This window comes from Myxine glutinosa, chromosome 10 (genome assembly GCF_964187855.1).
Source record: "Myxine glutinosa chromosome 10, kmMyxGlut1.1, whole genome shotgun sequence".
NCBI classification, from domain to species: domain Eukaryota; kingdom Metazoa; phylum Chordata; class Myxini; order Myxiniformes; family Myxinidae; genus Myxine; species Myxine glutinosa.
In genome coordinates this window covers 122,377,475-122,397,108 of record NC_136270.1, presented here as the reverse complement: position 1 = coordinate 122,397,108, position 19,634 = coordinate 122,377,475, and the positions used below count along the sequence as shown (strand labels likewise).

Here is a 19,634-nt window from a genome sequence, read left to right as displayed (position 1 = left end):
CACCTGATTTTAATTGTAGGTATTTGAAGTAGTGATAAATGTAGGGGTGTACTTACTTTTTCCACATGCGAAATTTGCATTTATGTTTATTTAAATTATACAATGGACTACAAAATGTAAATGTTTCATGATATTTGTTATATTATATCACCTTTATCTATCAATAATGTTGAAATAAAGATCAAATAGCTGTATGTTGAAATATGTTGAAAAAGTCAAAACTTTACATGGGGTGTACTTACTTTTTCACGTGACTGTATATACATATATATATACATATATATACATATATATATACATATATATATACATATATATACATATATATGTACATATATACATATACATACATATACATATACATACATATACATATACATACATATACATATACATATATATATACATATACATATATATACATACATACATACATACATACATACATACATACATACATGTTGGCTTACCCCCACTCCAGCAGAGAAAATGGCCTTAAAATGCCTGCTGTACATACATATTGTTACGTTTATAGGGGTAGACAATGAAATACCTTAGTCCATGTAGAATGTATAGGGTAGTGTGCTCCGAATGTCGCGAAGAAGAAGAAACCTTCCTGTAAAGTAAGTGTGTCGCATAAGTGTATCTTTGTCTCCATGCAAGGGGTGGAGCTATGCTAATTAGTTAGGGTATAAAGGTATCCTCTCTGAATGTACTCGCCTCTGTGGTTTTCCCTTCGTTCCTTATGATACTTACATCGCCAGCCATGCATTCAGCACCTAAATTAAACCACATAATAGCCGGCCGGATCCGAACATTACCACTGACGCCAACCAGCCGAGCCATCTCGAGGCGTCAAGAAGGCCTGTGAGGCCCCGCCCCGAAAGGAATGATTGACAGCCATAGACTGATGCAATGGCTCTCTTTGATTGACGCGTGGGTGACGTCAGAGATAACATTCTAGCGCCAGGGACAAAAAGGACACGTCCCACCATTTTCGCTTTCTCCTGCTCTGGGTTTAATTACGAGCGGGCGCACTCTTGGTTTGTGGCTTTCATCGCAAGCGGTCACAGTTTAAACGCTCTTGGTTCCGACATTCATTACGGACAGTATGTTTCGCATTCGCTGTTTTGTGCTGGGTTCGTGACAAGCAGTCTCACAGTTTATACACTCTCTTGGTCCTTGCTTCCATCACGTAGAGTCGCATTTACTCTCTTTTCTGTCCTGGGCTGGTCACAGGCGGCCGCAGTTTGTGCTCTCCTTTGGTTCGGGTTTTGAGAACGAGCAGTCAGCCGTCCTTCTAGCTCTCTTGGCCCTGGCTTTCATCCTGTCACAGTTATCCGCTCCCTTTTGGTTCCGACATTCATTAGAACAGTCGCGCTTATTATTTTCTCTTTCTCTTTCTCTTTCTCTCTTTCTCTTTCTCTCTCTCTCGTCCTGGTCGCATTTTCGCTCTCCCTGTTCCGGGCTGCGGGAAAGGCGGACGCAACTCTCTCTCTTGGTGTTGGTTGCGCTTGGTGCCTTGTGTGCCTGAGAGGAACATCGGGGCTCGGTGCAGCCGAGCAGGAAAGTCGAGGAAGGAGAGCGGGCCTGTTAGCTTCGCGTCGGCGGCTGGCGGGGAATGCGACTTCACGCCCAGGCATGGTTTCCCCGCGCAGAGACTTGGGGACCCAATCGAGGGCCGCTTCAGGAGACCAGAGCTGAGTACCAGCTAACATTACACACATTTTTGCATTCATTTATGTCTCCCTGTGTCTGTATTTGAGTCACTATGGGGGCACCTCAATTAAGAATTTGTTTTACCGCACAATCTTTGTTATCCTGGCTTTTTTAAATGAAACCATCATTTGTTACATTGACTTGAACGTTTATTTGTCAATTTCTGTGACTTGAACGTTTATTTGTTTGTGGTTCGGAAAACCATCGTCATGTCCGGTCGTACAGGTAAGGACTGCGCTACCCTACATACCCTCTCCCCTCCCCCCACGCATGTCACTCCCGCCATAGTTGAGCATACGCCTCAGAGTTAAAGCTCGGTTGGCCATCCGTCATCCTGCGGGGTTCACTACAGGGTAGACATATGACAATACATACATTGTGGAAGTGCTCAATTTACTGTACAAATCAATATGCTTCACTGTATTGTAAAATTACCATTTATTGTATATCACACGTAGGGAGAGGTTCACTTGCAAACACCAAGCTAGCCTCTTAACCCAAGCAAAAACAAATTCATCTTGGTCAAAAGATAAGTGTTGACATGTACATACAAGCTGATTTCTGAGAAGCATATATGTGGCAAGCACTACTTGCTGGCTACAGCAAGAACAAGGGTTATTTAGTTTTCACTCTTTTAAACAAACAGATTTATTTACACATTTATAGTTCTAAATCCCATTCATCAAGATTTCTGAAACCGCCCTTTGCCACGCTGGCATTCTCCCCTTTGAGCATTTATTTAATTAAAATTTTGACCCACAGATTCCACCGTATTGTTTCTACAGAACAAAGCACCTGGCTCTCGCATTGTTCTGCACAAACAACTCCCAGGAATTCGATTTATCTCTAGCGAGTGCAACGCCCTCGCCCCTTCGGGACATTCCAAACTTACGTTCCGTGGGAGACTGTCATTCTGGCAAGTGAATGCAGCCTCTAACTAGCAGAGGTGCCACCACCTCCCCTTCATTCCATGAAGTTTGGGCGCCGGGCGACCTTTCAGAGAGAAAGATTGCACACACTAGATATGCCCCATGCGTAACATTGTTCCCTTGTATACCCATTACCCTTGAGTATCTTCATAGAGAGCATCTGCAGGCACATTCAGGCATCTCCATTCTGCATCCATTTCGGGGTTTGGCACCTCCTCGTCTGATGGTTCAATGTCCTCTGGTAATCTGTTGAGCATTTGTTGATGTTCTATCATTAATGATTGCAAATGGTTCCAGGGATTCTCCTCCGTCTGTTCCACACATGTGCTATATCCATCCAAATCATGTCGATGCACCAGTACGGTGCCTCGATTGTGTGTGAGTGGTGCATGGATCCCAGCATAGACCGGGGCTGTTGGAATCACGTTCATCTCGACCACTTTTTGCACCATCATTCCCTGTAACAAATTTTCTCAGACACACTCCAATTAATGCGTTGAAACATGATATTATTACTGTGATGGCTGATATGAAATTGTTGGTTCCATCTATGAGCAGTGCCCTCCTCCTTACATTCATTACTCATGTTGCAGTTCCTGTGTCTGCCGCACGATGAGCGGTTATATAGCCAACTGTGAGTGCGGAGGGATCATTACTGTTGTCTTGTGCCTTCAAGTTGGTAAGATGGTTATTTGACATCCTTATGTACCTGCTAATGCCTCTGCATTGCCTCGATATTAATGAAGCCACTCAGGGATGCTTGCTTAATAGTGCCATGTGTTTCCTTTTTAGATGTGTTGCATTCAAGTCAATAAAAGCTCACTTTGTGGAGATTTCTGGTGAACGTCTTTTATTTCACCACATTTTTATTCACTTGAATCCTACGCCTGGAGCGATGGAGAAGCTGCTGCGTCTGGAGGTCTTCTCGGGCGACCCTCAGGCTACCAACTAACCTACTGATGCCATAGTGATGGGTAAAATAGTGGCAAGAGGCTTTGGCTTCGCCGGCTCATTGCGGCTTTGCAGTCGGGTACTAGTAGCCGGCGAAGCCGGTGTTGTGAATGAACGCGTACGTATTATGTTGAAAAGCCAGATTTTGCTGGATCCTTTGAGAATTTCGACGCTTTGACGCACCAAATCGCTCAATGGAGGCCGCCATTTTGCGGGTGCGGAAGTATGCATAACAAATTGAAAAAGTTCAATAGGAGTTTGTTTCACCCGTCTTTTTTTGATTCACAATCTTATGCACCTCTAATTTGTAATTGAAATACTTTCAGACCAACCTCGGCCCGCACGGGTTCTGGTTATCTTCAACGAAAATCGTCACCAAACACCGGAACCAATGAGATTCGAGCATTTGAAAAAATATTTAAACAACCAAATCACTCAATGGAGGCCGCCATCTTCCGGATGCGGAAGTATGCATAAAAAAATTGCGAAAAAGTTCATTCGGAGTTTGTTTCACCCGTCTTTGTTTGATTCACAATCTTATGCACCTCTAATTTGTAATTAAAATACTTTAAGACCAACCTCGTTCCCCGGGCCCACACAGGCCCTGGTTACCTTCAACGAAAATAGTCACCAATTACCGGAACCAATGTGATTCGAGCATTTGAAAAAATATTTCAAAAAAGCTTTTTACCACATTTCGGACGCTGAAAACGACGTCAAATATTCTAAAATTGACGAAGAATTATTTTTTAGAAATCTCGCGGCCGTAGGGGATAGTTTTTCACGGCTGGAAATATCCGAAGTTGAGACGGAATTCACCGAATTAATCAAGAAGGAAATTTTATAAATTTTAATCTCATCCAGAATGCAAATGGTGTCATTTTGAACTAGGTACGGTACCTACTACACCTACCTACTACCAACTACCTAACCTACTGATGCCATTGTGATGGGTAAAATAGTGGCAAGAGGCTTTGGGTTCGCCGGCTCATTGCGGCTTTGCAGTCGGGTACTAGTAGCCGGCGAAGCCGGTGTTGTGAATGAACATGTACGTATTATGTTGAAAAGCCAGATTTTGCTGGATCCTTTGAGAATTTCGAAGCTTTGACGCACCAAATCGCTCAATGGAGGCCGCCATCTTGCGGATGCGGAAGTATGCATAACAAATTGAAAAACGTTCAATAGGAGTTTGTCCAACGGCTTGGAGATGTGCGCTTGATAACACACTCTAATATCTCAAATAGGACACAAAACATAACTTTACAAGTCACAAATTCATGTATTTATTACACAATTAAGCATCATAAATCCATGTAAACAAGAAAATCCACAGTTTCACATGTCAAACAGAAAGCTGACTTGTAAACATCATACCTGTACATGTACATGATCATCTATATTAAAAATCTTCATTGTTTGAGTGGCCAAGTTACACTTGTCAATGTTACGTGCTCCTACCCAAACCCCGGTCACGGTGTACCTCCAAGCCCCGAAAGGAGTCATGGCAGAAAGATGTGCTGTTATGTGTGCCAATGACCAATGGTGAAACCACACCAATCAGTTGATACCAAAAACCAAGTATTGTATTAAGATCACACAATAATAACAACTTGCACAAGTACAATATAACAACAAAAGACCATATAATTCCTATGATGGTACCACCAGTTTCTTAACTCAATAACTCACGGTGCTCCATGTGAGCGAAATGTAACACCCCCAAAGTCACTGTCCCGGCACCAGGCCAAAGTCGATCCACGCTCCGGTGATCACAAGAAAAAGGTCGTATTGAGACCAGAACCCAGGTCGGCTGACAGTCGACGCTGCCGAAGAGCCGCTGGGTGGGTGTCGGGCCGACGTCGGTCAGGCGAAAGTTCACCCAAAAGGCGACTGGGAATCCACACCTTCGGTTCACCAGACAATGACGCTGATATGAACAAGCAGCGGCAAACAGCGAATTCCCAATCGAAATTGACGCCACACACGTGAACCAGGCTAACGGCTGGGGTGCGGTGAAATGGCTGGAGCGAGGTGAAATGGCGGACGGGCCCATAATGGAGGCGTACCTGCTCTCCAACAACGATTCACTTTTGGAATCAACCGCAAAAACGCAGGTTTATCTGCCACAGCGATATTGACTCTGTCACAGGAATCCCTTTCCCGGGGAAACCAATATTCGCTCGTGACCAACGTTCGCCAGCGTCCGCTCGATACCTCAAAGCAGATCGGCCTTTCTCTCCCGACTTCACTTGCCCCGCTTCAGCCTCCTCCTCTTCTTCTTCCGGTTTCTCCCGATCCATTTCGTTTTTCTTTTAAAACACTAGTTTTGAAGTTTTGAAAACACTAACTACCTTTGAAGACAGTTATCTCCATTTCACTCAAACTATAACAATAATAGTACATGGAACTAAAAATTCTTCCAGTGGATGAAAACCACAAAGACAGAAGTGACGAATCCGTAACATCAATGTATGTTCATAAGGCATTCAAATATACTTGTACAGTGTGTAGGTTTGATGTTTAGTCAACATGCTCATCATCATCAAGATCTTCAGCATCACTGGTATTCTGGTCTGAATCATCTTCATCAGCATCCATCATGTTGGTACAGTCTTGAAGTTTGCACTCAATTGTGCACTTTCATCTATTAGACAGACACTGGCAGTTTGGTAGCTGACAAACATGCCGGCATATACAGGATATGAATTCCATGATGACCTGAGGTGCAGGAGAGCCAGTCATCCACAGAACATCAAGTGTGTCATCCTCTCTTGCAGTCCATCCATGGTTGTCCTGGGGATCTGGTACATCTGGATCTGCTACCAGGCTACGTTGCCATATGGCACTTTGATAGTTGGGTATTGTATATAGTTGGTTAGTGATTGGGTGACACAAAGGGTTGAGGAGGTATAGAGCGTCTTCTGTCCTTCTGCATTCCTTCTCTGTTTGTGGGGAGCTGGGCTGTTAATACTTGTGGTTGTACAACAATCCCATTAACTCGATGTGATGTCCCTCTTCCAGTGAGGGTTTCCTCCTGCCTGTCAATGTTGTCGTAATGTCATATGCTAACACAGTAGGAACCCCAGGATAGATATTTGATGGCAGCACAATATCAATTTCTGGTTGTGTTTGCAATTTCTGCAGACACAAAGCTGTGTCTATTTCCAACAATGTAGAATATGATATCCCATGACCTAGACGGTCCAGAATCTTTATGATCTCGACATTACCAGTCAGTGATTTTACTGTCCAAGGCAATAATATGTGCTTTGATGTCTTTACTTTGCCTGAAGTTGTTCCATATATGAGATCTTGAGCGAATGACCACACCAATCTCTGAACACGAGTTGTGCTACTTGAGCTCTTTGTTTCACCAGTTAACAATTTTGTTGGAAACGCTTTTAGTGATGATGGGATGTCCACATATTTGTCATCTCGTTCATTTGGGCAAGGTGGCCAAGGCTGTTCATTTTTGGCCTCCTTTATTTCATTCCGCAAATGTAAAGCTGCTTTAGAGAGCCATGCCTCAATATCCTGATCATGCTTTGAGTACATGTCAAGTTTCTCCTTCATCATCATATGTTCTTCTGCTAATTTTTGGAAGGGGGCTCGGCATGGCGTAGCCACCAGCCACCAGGTGCCAGGTGCCAGGTGCCTTCAGGTGCCAGGTGTCCACGACCGCTCCACACGTATACAGAAACACTTGAGAACGATTATCACGGACACTTTTCATGTACGATCGCGATGATAGTTGTGCTGGCGCAGCCAGCTGGAGTTAAGTTTGGATCGGGACGCCTCCCAGTAATGGCGGACAAAAGAGCGCCGCCTATCGGCGAGGGGGCCCGGTCGTCCTTATCGGATCGGTCCAGAGCAAACATTTTTTATGCTTCCGCTGACGAAGTCGCCAGAGGTGTTATGTTTATTTTTATTATTTTGTATACAGAATCGAGGTTCATGTAAGAGCTAACACATTGAACATGAAAACATGCACAGACATGTGATTAATGTTAGCTCTTTCACGAGCCTTGATCTTGTATACAAAAAAAATAAAAAAAGACATAAAACATACAATGAAGGGAGCGGGAGACAAGAGGGGGATGGAGAGGGAAGTACACAAACACAACAACAGAAGAGAACAGGGACGCGGGACAGATCTGTGGAGGGGGGAGGGCTGGGTGAGGAGAGAGGAGTACACGGTATAAAGCAAATGAACACTACTAGGAATTTCAGGAAATAAGTTGGGGATTTAAAGAGGTGGATTTGGGGTGTTTTAATGGAGGTAGAAAAGATCAAGGTTTTGGATGGGGGAAGATAAGAGATGGCGGTGAACAGCTGTTGATTTTGGCAATTTCACCAGAAGAGGGTTGCTGGCAGAGTCCTGAAGGAATGTTTGGGAGGCAAAGCACAGACAGAGCTGGGGGAGCAAGGCCGGAGAGGAGTCGGTAGAAGACAGAAAGACCACCAACCTGCCTGTGGTGAGTGAGTGAAAGGCCCTCAGAGTTAGCTTCATCGCGGGAGATTCCAATGATTCTGAATGCTTTGGTTTCAACCGCGTGATGCCGGGCTAGGTGGGAGGCAGGAGCACCAGCCCAGAGGGGAGAGCAGTACTCCATTGAGCTGCGGATAAAATCTTTGTATCTGGTGAGGAGCTCAGGTGTGCCAAGGAAGGACTTCGCACGACGAAGGACGCCCAGTCGGCGACTGGCTTTGGAGGCCAGCTTGGAAATGTGGTTTCCCAGGAAGGATCATGGCAGATAGTGAGACACAAAAGATTGAGTGACAGAACTTCTTCAAGAGGATTGTTGAGAAAGTAGATGGGAGGGTTGTCCAGACGGTCTTTTCGGAGAGACATAGTGAGAGTGTGAGATTTGTCAGGATTGAAAGACATGTTCCACTTGTTTGAGCAGTTTGTGATTTTGTCCAGGTCTGCAGAGAGTGAGGAGGCTGCAGAGTGCTGATCTGAGGGATGAGGAATGGAGCGATAGAGAGTGGAATCATCAGCAAAGATGATGGAATCGGCTCGTCTGTCCGGCTGTCCCTTCACGACAGCTTTTCATTGCCGCGATAACATGACAATGGCTGAAGGGATCTAACTAAAACTTGGTACATGTATGTATAATGATGTAGAGATAAACAGATTACATTATGCGTTCAAGAGGTCAAAGGCCAGAAGTCATCTGAAGTAAAAACGTGATACTTGAGAACTGAAGGGATTTAAATAGAAATTGGTACAAGTATTTAAATAGAAATTTAATTTAAATTAAATCTCTATTTTTAATTCTCTAATTTTTAATTCTCTAATCTCTAATTTTTAAATTAAATTTAAATTAAATCTCTATTTAAATAGAGATTTAAATAGAAATTGGTACAATGCATGGGGTGGACAAGTATGTATGATGACGCCATAGTGGAGGCGCAGACATATCGTGCAACATTGAAGAGTGCCGTTCTAGTTTTTTGTATCCATAGTCGAGGCTCGTGGAACAGCTCGTACACTGAATGGATCAAAGCGTAACATACAAAAACAGAACGCAAAACCTGCATGCATGGGGTGGACAAGATGTATACAGACAATATATGGGGTACACAAGATGGATACAGAGAATGCATGGGGTGGCCAAGATGTATCCAGAGGATATATGGGGTGGACAAGATGGATACAGAGGATGCATGGGGTGGACAAGATGGATACAGAGAATGCATGGGGTGGACAATATGGATACAGAGAATGCATGGGGTGGACAAGATGGATACAGACAATGCATGGGGTGGACAAGATGGATACAGAGGATGCATGGGGTGGACAAGATGGATACAGAGAATGCATGGGGTGGACAATATGGATACAGACAATGGATGGGGTGGACAAGATGGATACAGAGAATGCATGGGGTGGACAAGATGGATACAGAGGATGCATGGGGTGGACAAGATGGATACAGAGGATGCATGGGGTGGACAAGATGGATACATGTGGTGAATAAGATGGATGCAGAGGATGCAAGGGGTGAACAAGATGGATACAGAGGATACGTGTGGTGAACAAGATGGATACAGAGGATACTTGTGGTGAATAAGCTGGATACAGAGGATACGTGTGGTGAATAAGATGGATACAGAGGATACTTGTGGTGAATAAGCTGGATACAGAGGATACTTGTGGTGAATAAGATGGATACAGAGGATACTTGTGGTGAATAAGATGGATACAGAGGATACTTGTGGTGAATAAGCTGGATACAGAGGATACTTGTGGTGAATAAGATGGATACAGAGGATACTTGTGGTGAATAAGATGGATACAGAGGATACGTGTGGTGAATAAGATGGATACAGAGGATACATGTGGTGAATAAGATGGATACAGAGGATACATGTGGTGAACAAGATGGATACAGAGGATACATGTTGTGAATAAGCTGGATACAGAGGATACATGTGGTGAACAAGATGGATACAGAGGATACGTGTGGTGAATGAGATGGATACAGAGGATACGTGTGGTGAATAAGATGGATACAGAGGATACGTGTGGTGAATAAGATGGATACAGAGGATACGTGTGGTGAATAAGATGGATACAGAGGATACGTGTGGTGAATGAGATGGATACCGAAGGAAACTCCACAGAGGGAAAACTGGAGGGAAGAGGGATTTGAGTGAGGGTAACTAGGGTAGAAAAGGTTGTGGTGCTGGGCACACACGTTAAACAAAGGTAGGCCACAACGCTTTGGGTTAAGTCGAGCTCTTTATTGGTTGCTCACTCATCAGCACTGCCGGGCTCGGGGCTGCGAGCCCGCATGTATATCTGGAGGCCACGCCTCACCTGGGGCGTGGCCGACACCCACTGGTGCGCGGAATTAAGTCACTGCGCCAGCGAGCCATTGTGTCCGCCACACACACCCCCCCAGAATTCCCGTGCACCTGAAGGGTCAGTTTGCGGGGCAACCGGATGACCCGGCCGAAGCGCCCTCTGGCGGCTGGCGGCATCTGGGATGGCGGGATGCCATCTGGGATGCCTCTGGCAGCATCTGGGATGGGTGCAGGGCAGGGGGGTGGCGTGACGGCGGGGTTGGGCGGTGCCGGGGGTCCGCCCGCTGGGGGGCGGCCCCGACGCAGGGGCAGAGCCGCTGGCGGGGGGTGGTCCAGGTCGAGGTGGGCCGGCTTGAGGCGGTCCACGGAGACGCGGTCAGGAGTACCGCCGATGTCCAGGGTGAAATGCTTCGCCCCGGTCTCCAGCACGCAGAAGGGCCAGTCGTACGGGGGCCGCAGCGGTGTCCGGTGGGCGTCGTGGCGGACGAACACGTACTCCGCCATGCGAAGCTCCGGGGCGACGTGCGTTGGCGGGCAACCATGGTGCGCCGTCGGCACCGGGGCGAACCTCCAGGAGGTCTCCTGCAGGGCGGAGCGCTGCTGCGCCGCGGACCATGGTGCCGTGGAGTCGGGGAGGAACTCGCCCAGCACCCGCAGCGGTTGTCCGAAGACCAACTCCGCCGCGGATGCGCGCAGGTCGTCCTTGGGCGCCGTCCTGAGGCCCAGCAGGACCCAGGGGAGCCTGTCGACCCAGCCGCCGTCGCGGAGGCTGGCCCGGAGCGCGGCCTTCATGGCGCGATGGAAGCACTCGCACAGGCCGATGGCCTGGGGGTGGCAGGCCGTGGTGCGGTGCAGCTGGACGCCGAGCCCCCGCGCTACCGCCCCCCAGAGCTCCGAGGTGAACTGGGGGCCGCGGTCGGACGAGATGTCCGAGGGGGCGCCGAACCGGGCAACCCAAGTGGTGATGAACGCCTGCGCGACGTCCGCCGCCTTCGTTGCTGCCAAAAGGCACGGCCTCCAGCCACCGGGTGGTGCGGTCCACCATGGTGAGGACGTGGTTGAAACCCCGCGAGGGGGGCAGAGGTCCCACCAAGTCCACGTGAACGTGGTCGAACCGACGTTCGGGCACCGTAAACGGGGCCAGCAGGGCCTGGGTGTGGCGGTGAACCTTCGCGCGCTGGCACGCGAGGCACGTCCTGGCCCAATCGCGGACGGCCTTCCGGAGGCCATGGCAGACGAACTTGTCGGCGACCAGCTTCAGGGAGGCCTTCGTGCCCGGGTGGGACAGGCAGTGGATGGCGTCAAAAATCCGGCACTGCCAGCCAGCGGGCACGATGGGGCGAGGCCGGCCGAGGGAGACGTCGCACAAGAGGGCCGCGCCGTCGAACGGTACCTCGGTGACGCGGAGGCCCATGACGGCGGTCCGAAAAGCCTTGACGGCGGGGTCAGCGGACTGGTCCGCCGCCATCCGGGCATAGTCGATCCCGAGGTGGACCGCGTGGGCGACGGACCGGGAAAGGCAATCCGCCACTGGGTTGTCCTTCCCCGTGACGTGCCGGATGTCCGTCATGTACTCGGACACGGCCGAGAGGTGACACTGCTGCCGGGCCGACCACGGCTCGGCGGCCTTGGCCATCGCGAAGACCAGGGGCTTGTTGTCGACGAAGGCCGCGAACGGGCGGCCCCCGAGCAGATGGCGGAAGTGCCGGACCGCCAGGTGGAGCCCGAGCAGCTCGCGGTCGAACGTACTGTATCGCCGTTCCTGCGGTCGGAGCTGCCGGCTAAAAAACGCCAGCGGCTGCCAAGCTCCCTTCACCCATTGCTCGTGCACCGCGCCCACCGCGTAGTCCGACGCGTCGGTGGTGAGGGCGATCGGTGCATCGGGCGCCGGGTGCGCGAGCATGGTGGCGTTAGCCAAGGCGAGCTTCGCGCCCGCGAACGCCGTGTCCATCGGCTCGGTCCAGGCAACGTCGCCTTGGCCCGGCTTCCCCCGGAGGGCCTCGTGCAGGGGGCGCAGGAGCTGGGCGATGCGGGGCAGGAAACGGTGATAAAAGTTCACCATGCCCAGGAACTCCTGGAGCCCCTTGATCGTGCGGGGGCGCAGAAAACCCCTGACCGCCTCCACCTTGGCCGGTAAGGGGATGGCCCCGTACATGGTGACGCGGTGCCCCAAAAAGTCGATTTCGGTGACGCCGAACCGGCACTTGGCGGGGTTGATGATCAGGCCATGCCGGCCCAGGCGTTCGAAGAGCGTGCTGAGATGGCGGAGGTGCTCCTCACGGGACGCGCTTGCGACGAGGATGTCGTCCAGGTAGACGTACACGAAGTCCAAGTCGCGCAAGACTCTGTCCATAAGCCGCTGGAACGCCTGGGCCGCATTCTTCAACCCGAAGGGCATCCGCAGAAACTCGAAGAGGCCGAATGGTGTGATGATGGCCGTCTTCGGTATGTCCTCCGGCCTGACGGGGGCCTGGTGGTATCCGCGGATGAGGTCCACCTTGGAGAAGAGGGACATTTTTGCCAACCGGGCGGAAAAGTCCTGGATGTGAGGGACCGGGTAGCGGTCGGGGGTGGTAGCATCGTTGAGGCGACGGTGGTCTCCGCACGGCCGCCACCCGCCGCCGGGCTTGGGCACAATGTGCAGCGGCGATGCCCATGCGCTGTTGGAGCGCCGGACGATGCCCAGTCACTCCAGCGTGGCGAACTCCTCCTGCGCCACGGCGAGCTTCGCCGGGTCGAGGCGGCGCGCCCGGGCGTAGACCGGTGGCCTGACGGTGGGGATGTGATGCTCCACCCCGTGCTTTACGGCCACCGCCGAGAAAGTGGGCCGCGTGAGGGCCGGGAAACTGGCGAGGAGGCGGGTGAACTCGTCCGCTGCCGGAAGCGTGCAGACCAACCTCGCCGGGACCGAACCGCTCAGCAAGCCGCTTGGCGAGCCGCTCGGTGAGCCGCCCAGGGAGCTGCTCAACGAACTGCTCAGCACGCAAGCAAGCGAGCTGAAGGTTTCGGCTTGGACAAGGCGTCTGTGCCTCACGTCCACCAACAGCCCATGCGCAGAGGAAGTTCGCTCCGAGTAGGCCCATGGGGACACTAGCGGTAACGAACGACCATTGAAAGCGCTGCCCCCCGAACTGCAGCGAGAGACAACGCTTCCCGAACGTGCGGATGGGCGTGCCGTTGGCGGCAAGCAAAGCGGGGCCCCAGCCCTCAGCTTGCTTGTCGGACGCGGAGGCAGGGAGGACGCTCACCTGCGCTCCCGTGTCGCACAGGAAGCGACGACCCGAGGAGGTGTCTGTTATGAACAGAAGGCTGCCAGTATGGCCGACGCTCATGGCAGGAAGCGAGCGCCGGCCTGGCCGTTTCCCGACCTGCCAAAAGTACAAGGCGGGCGGCAGGACCTGGCCTTGTGGCCGAACCTGGCATGGAAGTGGCACCAGGTCTGGCCCGGTGGTGGTTGTCGCGCCGGTTGTGACGACGGTGGTGGGCGGGGCGTGGCGGAGGCCACGCGCGGATCCGCCAAACCTGCGCCGTTTTCGGGAGGATCCGAATGCCATGCCACGTGGCGATCCGAACCACTCGCGCTGTGCGCGGCGCCGGGATCCACGACGGCCGTGCTATATGCCGGCCGTGCGTCGTGGGCTGCGAAAAACTTGTCCGCCTCCCTGGCCAGGGCGCGCGGTTCCGTAATGGTCAAACCGGCCAGCGCGAGCCGTACCTGTACAGGTAGCTGGCGGAGGAAGAGAGCACGGAAAAGGAAATCCGCGTGGCCGTCGCCGAGCAGGGACAGCATGTAATCCATGCGGGCGGACGGTCGTGTGTCGCCGAGGACGGGAAGGTCCAAAAGACGGTCAGTGCGGTCGGCCTCTGTGAGGCCAAACGTGTCGAGGAGAAGTCGCTTGAGCGCCGCGTACTTGCTCTCGTCCGGCGGGTGCCGGAGGAAGGACACGACTCGGGCGGCCGTGCCGGATCCAAGGTCAGCGACCATGTAAAAGTACCTCGTGTCGTCCGCCGTGACGCCCCGGAGCTGGAATTGGGCCTCGGCCTGTAGAAACCAGGTGTCGGCCTGCGCTTCCCAGAACTCCGGGAGCTTGATCGCGGCAGCGTTGATGGCCATGGCGCGTTCGGGGAACAGCAACGGCTGAACCAGTCGGAGGTCACCAGTGTGGTGCTGGGCACACACGTTAAACAAAGGTAGGCCACAACGCTTTGGGTTAAGTCGAGCTCTTTATTGGTTGCTCACTCGTCAGCACTGCCGTGCTCGGGGCTGCGAGCCCGCGTGTATATCTGGAGGCCATGCCTCACCTGGGGCGTGGCCGACACCCACTGGTGCGCGGAATTAAGTCACTGCGCCAGCGAGCCATCGTGTCCGCCACAAGGTCATGATTTTGGGTGGGGGACGATCCGAGATGGTGGTGATCAGCTGTCTTGAAGACCTGGAGGAAAGAATGAGATTAATGAGGATGTGCAAGTTGGTTCCACAGATGGGTAAAACAATGAAGAACTAATGAACAGAGGTGAGCAGTGATCCAAGCTTTCAGTAGTTTCACCAAAAGTAGTTTGATGGTAGACCGTGTGAGTCCTGCAGAAACCTCTGAGGGGACAACGCACAGAAAGAGCAGGGGGCAACACCAGTAAGAAGGCGGCAGAAGACAGAGACCACATCTCTTGTCATATCATATCCCTTCCTAATGTTCCAAATAAGCTTGATGTTCTTGGTTCATAAAGTTGCTTTCATCAGTCTGTTCAGTCCTGTGTCGCATCACCCCTGCAGGCGGCATAACATCATCAGCAGCACATCAGCAGACATATGCAATGCACAAGTACCATTTTTTGGAGGAAGAAGAAGCGGCCCGCTCGGATTAATTCACTCGCTTTATATTGGGCAACATGAAGAGATGAACGAATGTGGGACAAGCACGGACCACGGAGTTATAAATAGAATAGTTATAGTTATAATAGTTAGTTATAGTTAGTTATAGTTATATATACCTCAGTGGGGACAAGCTCTTAACAGGCGGTGTATAGGTATTACTTCCTGTGAGGATAAAGTTTTTCTTTATTTTTGAATATTTTTTAAAATCCCTTCTAGTATAAGGCTTTATTGATTATTTCGACAAAATCGCGCTGTTTAATTATTCACTTTAATTCTGTGCTTTAAAATCAAACGCCCATTCAGGCAGGAAGTGCATTAGTAAAATTACTACAACCGACAGAAAAAAAAAAACGCGTTGACGTCATTTCGTGACAGGAATGTAAAATGGCGTCGCCGGAATGTCATGGCGCTTACGATTTCGAGGAAGATGGAGACCAGGAGAGAGACCAAGATAGCGATAGCGATGACGAAGACGATGGCGATGGCGATGGCGATGGTGATGGTGATGGTGATGGTGATGGTGGACCTTACAGAAAATTTAACCGAGACGACCCTCCAAACAGCCGTCTGTTCTTGATGGTGAACAAAGCTACCAAGTACCGCCAGCTGTTGGAGTCGTTTGAGCAATTCGGTGAGATACAAGATATACAGGTACTCAAGGACAGAGAGACCCAGGAACCGAAGGGCTTGGCTTACGTGAAGTTTGCCAAGGCCTCACAGGCATGCCGCGCGATGGAGGAGTTAAATGGGAAAAAGCTGAGGGACGGCAAGCCCATGAAGGTTTGTCTCCTTGCACACCTGGTTCAACACCCGGCATCCTTCCTTCTTTCTCACATCAGAATCCCTTTTCTCATGCATTGATTATAACTCACTATTACTATTACTCCAAATAAGACTCAAGAGAACGATACATACTAAATATTTCGACTTACCAATTACAATACATCTTCTTTCGAACCTACGTGGTTTATATATATATTAATTTTTTTATTGGAAGAGTTTGGGGCTGATGGATGGATTGACTCTGATCATGATAGATGGATCAACTCTGCCAAGGACCCCACGGTGTCTTTTGTGAACAGTTGGTGCGTTATCACCGGCATCTTGAACAAATGACAAATTCCTAGCCCACTACCTCTGGGAAAGCAATGGCAAACAACCTAGTGTAATCCTTGCGGTGTGGCAGCAGAGAATGTGTTCTGCAGTGTTTATTTTCTTTAACAGTAGTTTCTGTTATTATTGCATCCCAAGATTAATTAGGCATCACTTTTCCTGCATGTGGGATTATGGGATCTTTTTTTGTGTGTATGCAGGAGTCGAGGCTCGTGGAAGAGCTAGAACGCAGGATTAGCACACAACGTAACGAAAGGAAGAGCAGCAAGAGATGGAAAAGGGGGAAATGCTAACAGCAGGGCCAAGGGACAAAGGAGATGGAGACGGACAAACAAGGGATGTGGGTTTGGGACAAACCCAGGTAGGTGGTGGATAATTATGGATACAGAAGCAAAAAAAATTTTGGCAGGGGCCTAGCGGGTGTAGAAAAGATCAGGATTTTGGATTGGGAACAATCCGAGATGGTGGTGAACAGCTTGAAGACCTGGAGGGAAGAGGAAGTTGTTCGAGTTGGTACCTCTGGTGGGGAAAAAAGAGCAACGAATGAAAATTTAATGGTATTTACCAGATAATGCCCTTCTGCTCCCTTTATTTTATTTTGTACACCATAATACCATTACTACGATGAACCAAATGTAACCTCCAAATGAATTTGCACGTTTAATGGGATTTGGGGATGCACGGGACAATGACCAGCTGGGACAGAATTCCCCATGGTGTAGATCATAGTTTATCAACATTTGGTTGATAGAATCCATTGTGATGAAGATTTTGTGCATCACCAATGGCCAGGCAGCATTCCGACAAAGCGATGACGTGCATACTCTTACTGAAAGACAACGTGTGGTTGTTCATATCCACCGACTGATGCTAGCAGACGGGACGGCCGGTTTAACACCCATCTGAGGGACGGAGCACCTTGTGTGCGAAACTGCCTCCAAAATTCCAACTCCAGCAGTTTATAGTCAGGTCAGGAATCAAATCCAGACTAGACAGCTCGGAGGTACGTGTTGGATCCTCCACCTGCCCAATCCTGTTGGATTGAGGGTCTCACCTTTATCACAGAACTAGCAGGAGTACCCGGTAGGGATGGGGAAGTGGTGAGTTGGGGGAGGGAGGGAGGCAGGAGAGGGAGGGATGAGGAAGGGGGTTGGGGGAGGCAGGAGAAGGAGGGGTGAGGAAGGGGGTTGGGGGAGGCAGGAGAAGGAGGGGTGAGGAAGGGAGTGAAAGGGGGAGGTGAGGGGAGAGGGATGGGAAAGATATACTACATATACATCTTTTGGGGGGGAAGGGGGGGGGGTGGTTTTGACAGGACCCTCCGTTTTGGGCGAGGGGTGGGGGGAAGGGAAGGAGGAAAAATTTACCCATGCAAAGAGTGCTTTATAACCTCAGTGTTGCCCAGGTTGATGTTAACAATTTTTTACTTGATGTTACCAATCGAGAAAAGGGCTTGATCAGACAAGGTGTCCGTCAAGACAAATGTCCGTTTGCAGGAGTGATGATTATACCACTGATGTTGTTTTATCCTTTTCACTGTGCTGTAGATCTTGATTGCACAGTCAAGAAGCGCGAACACCAACCGAGACTTGGAAGATGCGGAATTGACTCGCATATTTGTGATGATCCCCAAAGGTTTCACAGAGAATGACTTGACGTCTAACTTTGAGGTAATGTCACTTTTATTGCTCTCTCTTTTCTGTATCAACTGTTGTGAAGTGTTTTTATTTGTTTTTAGATCAGGCCTATCTCATTTATTAGTACTAGTGCACCCGCTCACGACGGGAGCGGCAGGAAGGGTCATGCCTCTTTGGGGTATATAGATTACAGTCTATATGATTACAGTCAATCTATGAGATCGCCATGTTGTTTAAGCATTCGAGCAAGCACTCCATTCAAAACTGTTAAGGAACGGCTGGCTTGGCAAGCGCAATCTAGCTGCTTGGCCAATGAGCACAACCCGGGCTGCCTTTCAGTTTCGTGTTAAACAGCAGGAGCTGGTTTCAAAAGTTCGCGACGAAAAACGCCACGTTAGCAGCAGGAAGGGTCATGTTATTTACCCAACCCTTGTGGGGTATATAGAGTACAGTAGATCTTCGCTCAGTTCTGTAAGTAAAATTTACCTCATGGATGTCGGGATTCCTCCAAATTTCCTTATTTCGTGTTATAAACAGCATTAGCGACTGATTAAAAAACTAATCCATACGTGTTTGTGGTTTACAATATGTTTACTTCTGGTAGAGGCCGTTGGGCTGTTGCTCCTACGGAAAAGCCATGATAAGCTATTTATAAACATTGACAGGCGCTGTTCTCAGAGGAAAAACCCCTTGGGGAGGTGGGATATTATTATTAGTATCAATATTGTTTTGTAACAACATTAATATTATGCTATTATCATTACCCTCGCCAGAGGAGAGGGGATTGCATTTGAGTCCGTTTGTTTGTCTGTTTGTCTGTCTGCACAGAATAAATATGATTTTCTCTGCCACCGTTGGACCGATTGATAGGAAATTTTCTCCATAGAGGCACCACCTCCTGTATAATTTTTTTAATGATAATTATGACATCATAGCTCATGTGGTGCAGGTGCCATCTTGGAAAAACTGAAAAACTTTGCATCTCTACGGTCGTGGCCAAAAATATTGGCACCCTTGCCCTTTTTTCAAATAACTCAACTTTCTCTTGTATATGCAATCAACATTGGGTTGGGTGCATGAAATATGCAACAATTGCTTGGATTTGACCCCGACTTCTTGTCCCAGAGGGTGGGGACTTAGGAGTAACAGGGGTCAAAACCGGCAAAAAAAAAAAATTAAACTGAAAATGTGATATCTGTTAAGTGAGGCGTTAATCAAGATGCAAAGCAGTTATTGTGGAAGAGGAAAAAAAAAAAAGAGGCAATTGACAAAAAGGTAACTTCCCTGCTGCAACGTTCCAAGAACCAGGATTATTCTGTTTTGCAAGTCCTAATGTAACCCTACATCAACATTACACCGTACCATTAAATGCCACCATTGTGCAGCTAGGGTGATGTTCTGCATGGTGTGAACCATACCTGGTACTGTTCACATCCTATCAAACAACACGGCCGTATCCAAAACCCTGGACATAAATACTGAACTGTGAACGTTTTTAGCGCAACCCGTCATCAGATCGATTGTCTGACCCTCTCATTCCTCCCTCGCTTTCTCAATAACTTCCTGACACTCCGTTTATGGGTACGGGAGTGCTGTAATTGT

The 19,634-nt window shown here is 49.4% G+C and overlaps 1 protein-coding gene across 1 annotated transcript in view; it reads left to right on the top strand.

Moving 5' to 3' along the window:
• Window positions 1–15,611: 15,611 nt before the first annotated feature.
• LOC137433808 (RNA-binding protein 45) overlaps window positions 15,612–19,634 on the top strand; it is a gene marked incomplete in the record, with an annotated part of 30,542 nt that continues 26,519 nt past the window's right edge. Inside the window, 2 exon segments of the mRNA XM_078786043.1 lie at window positions 15,612–16,065; window positions 17,943–18,065. Coding sequence (XP_078642169.1) covers window positions 15,670–16,065; window positions 17,943–18,065 — 519 coding nt within the window.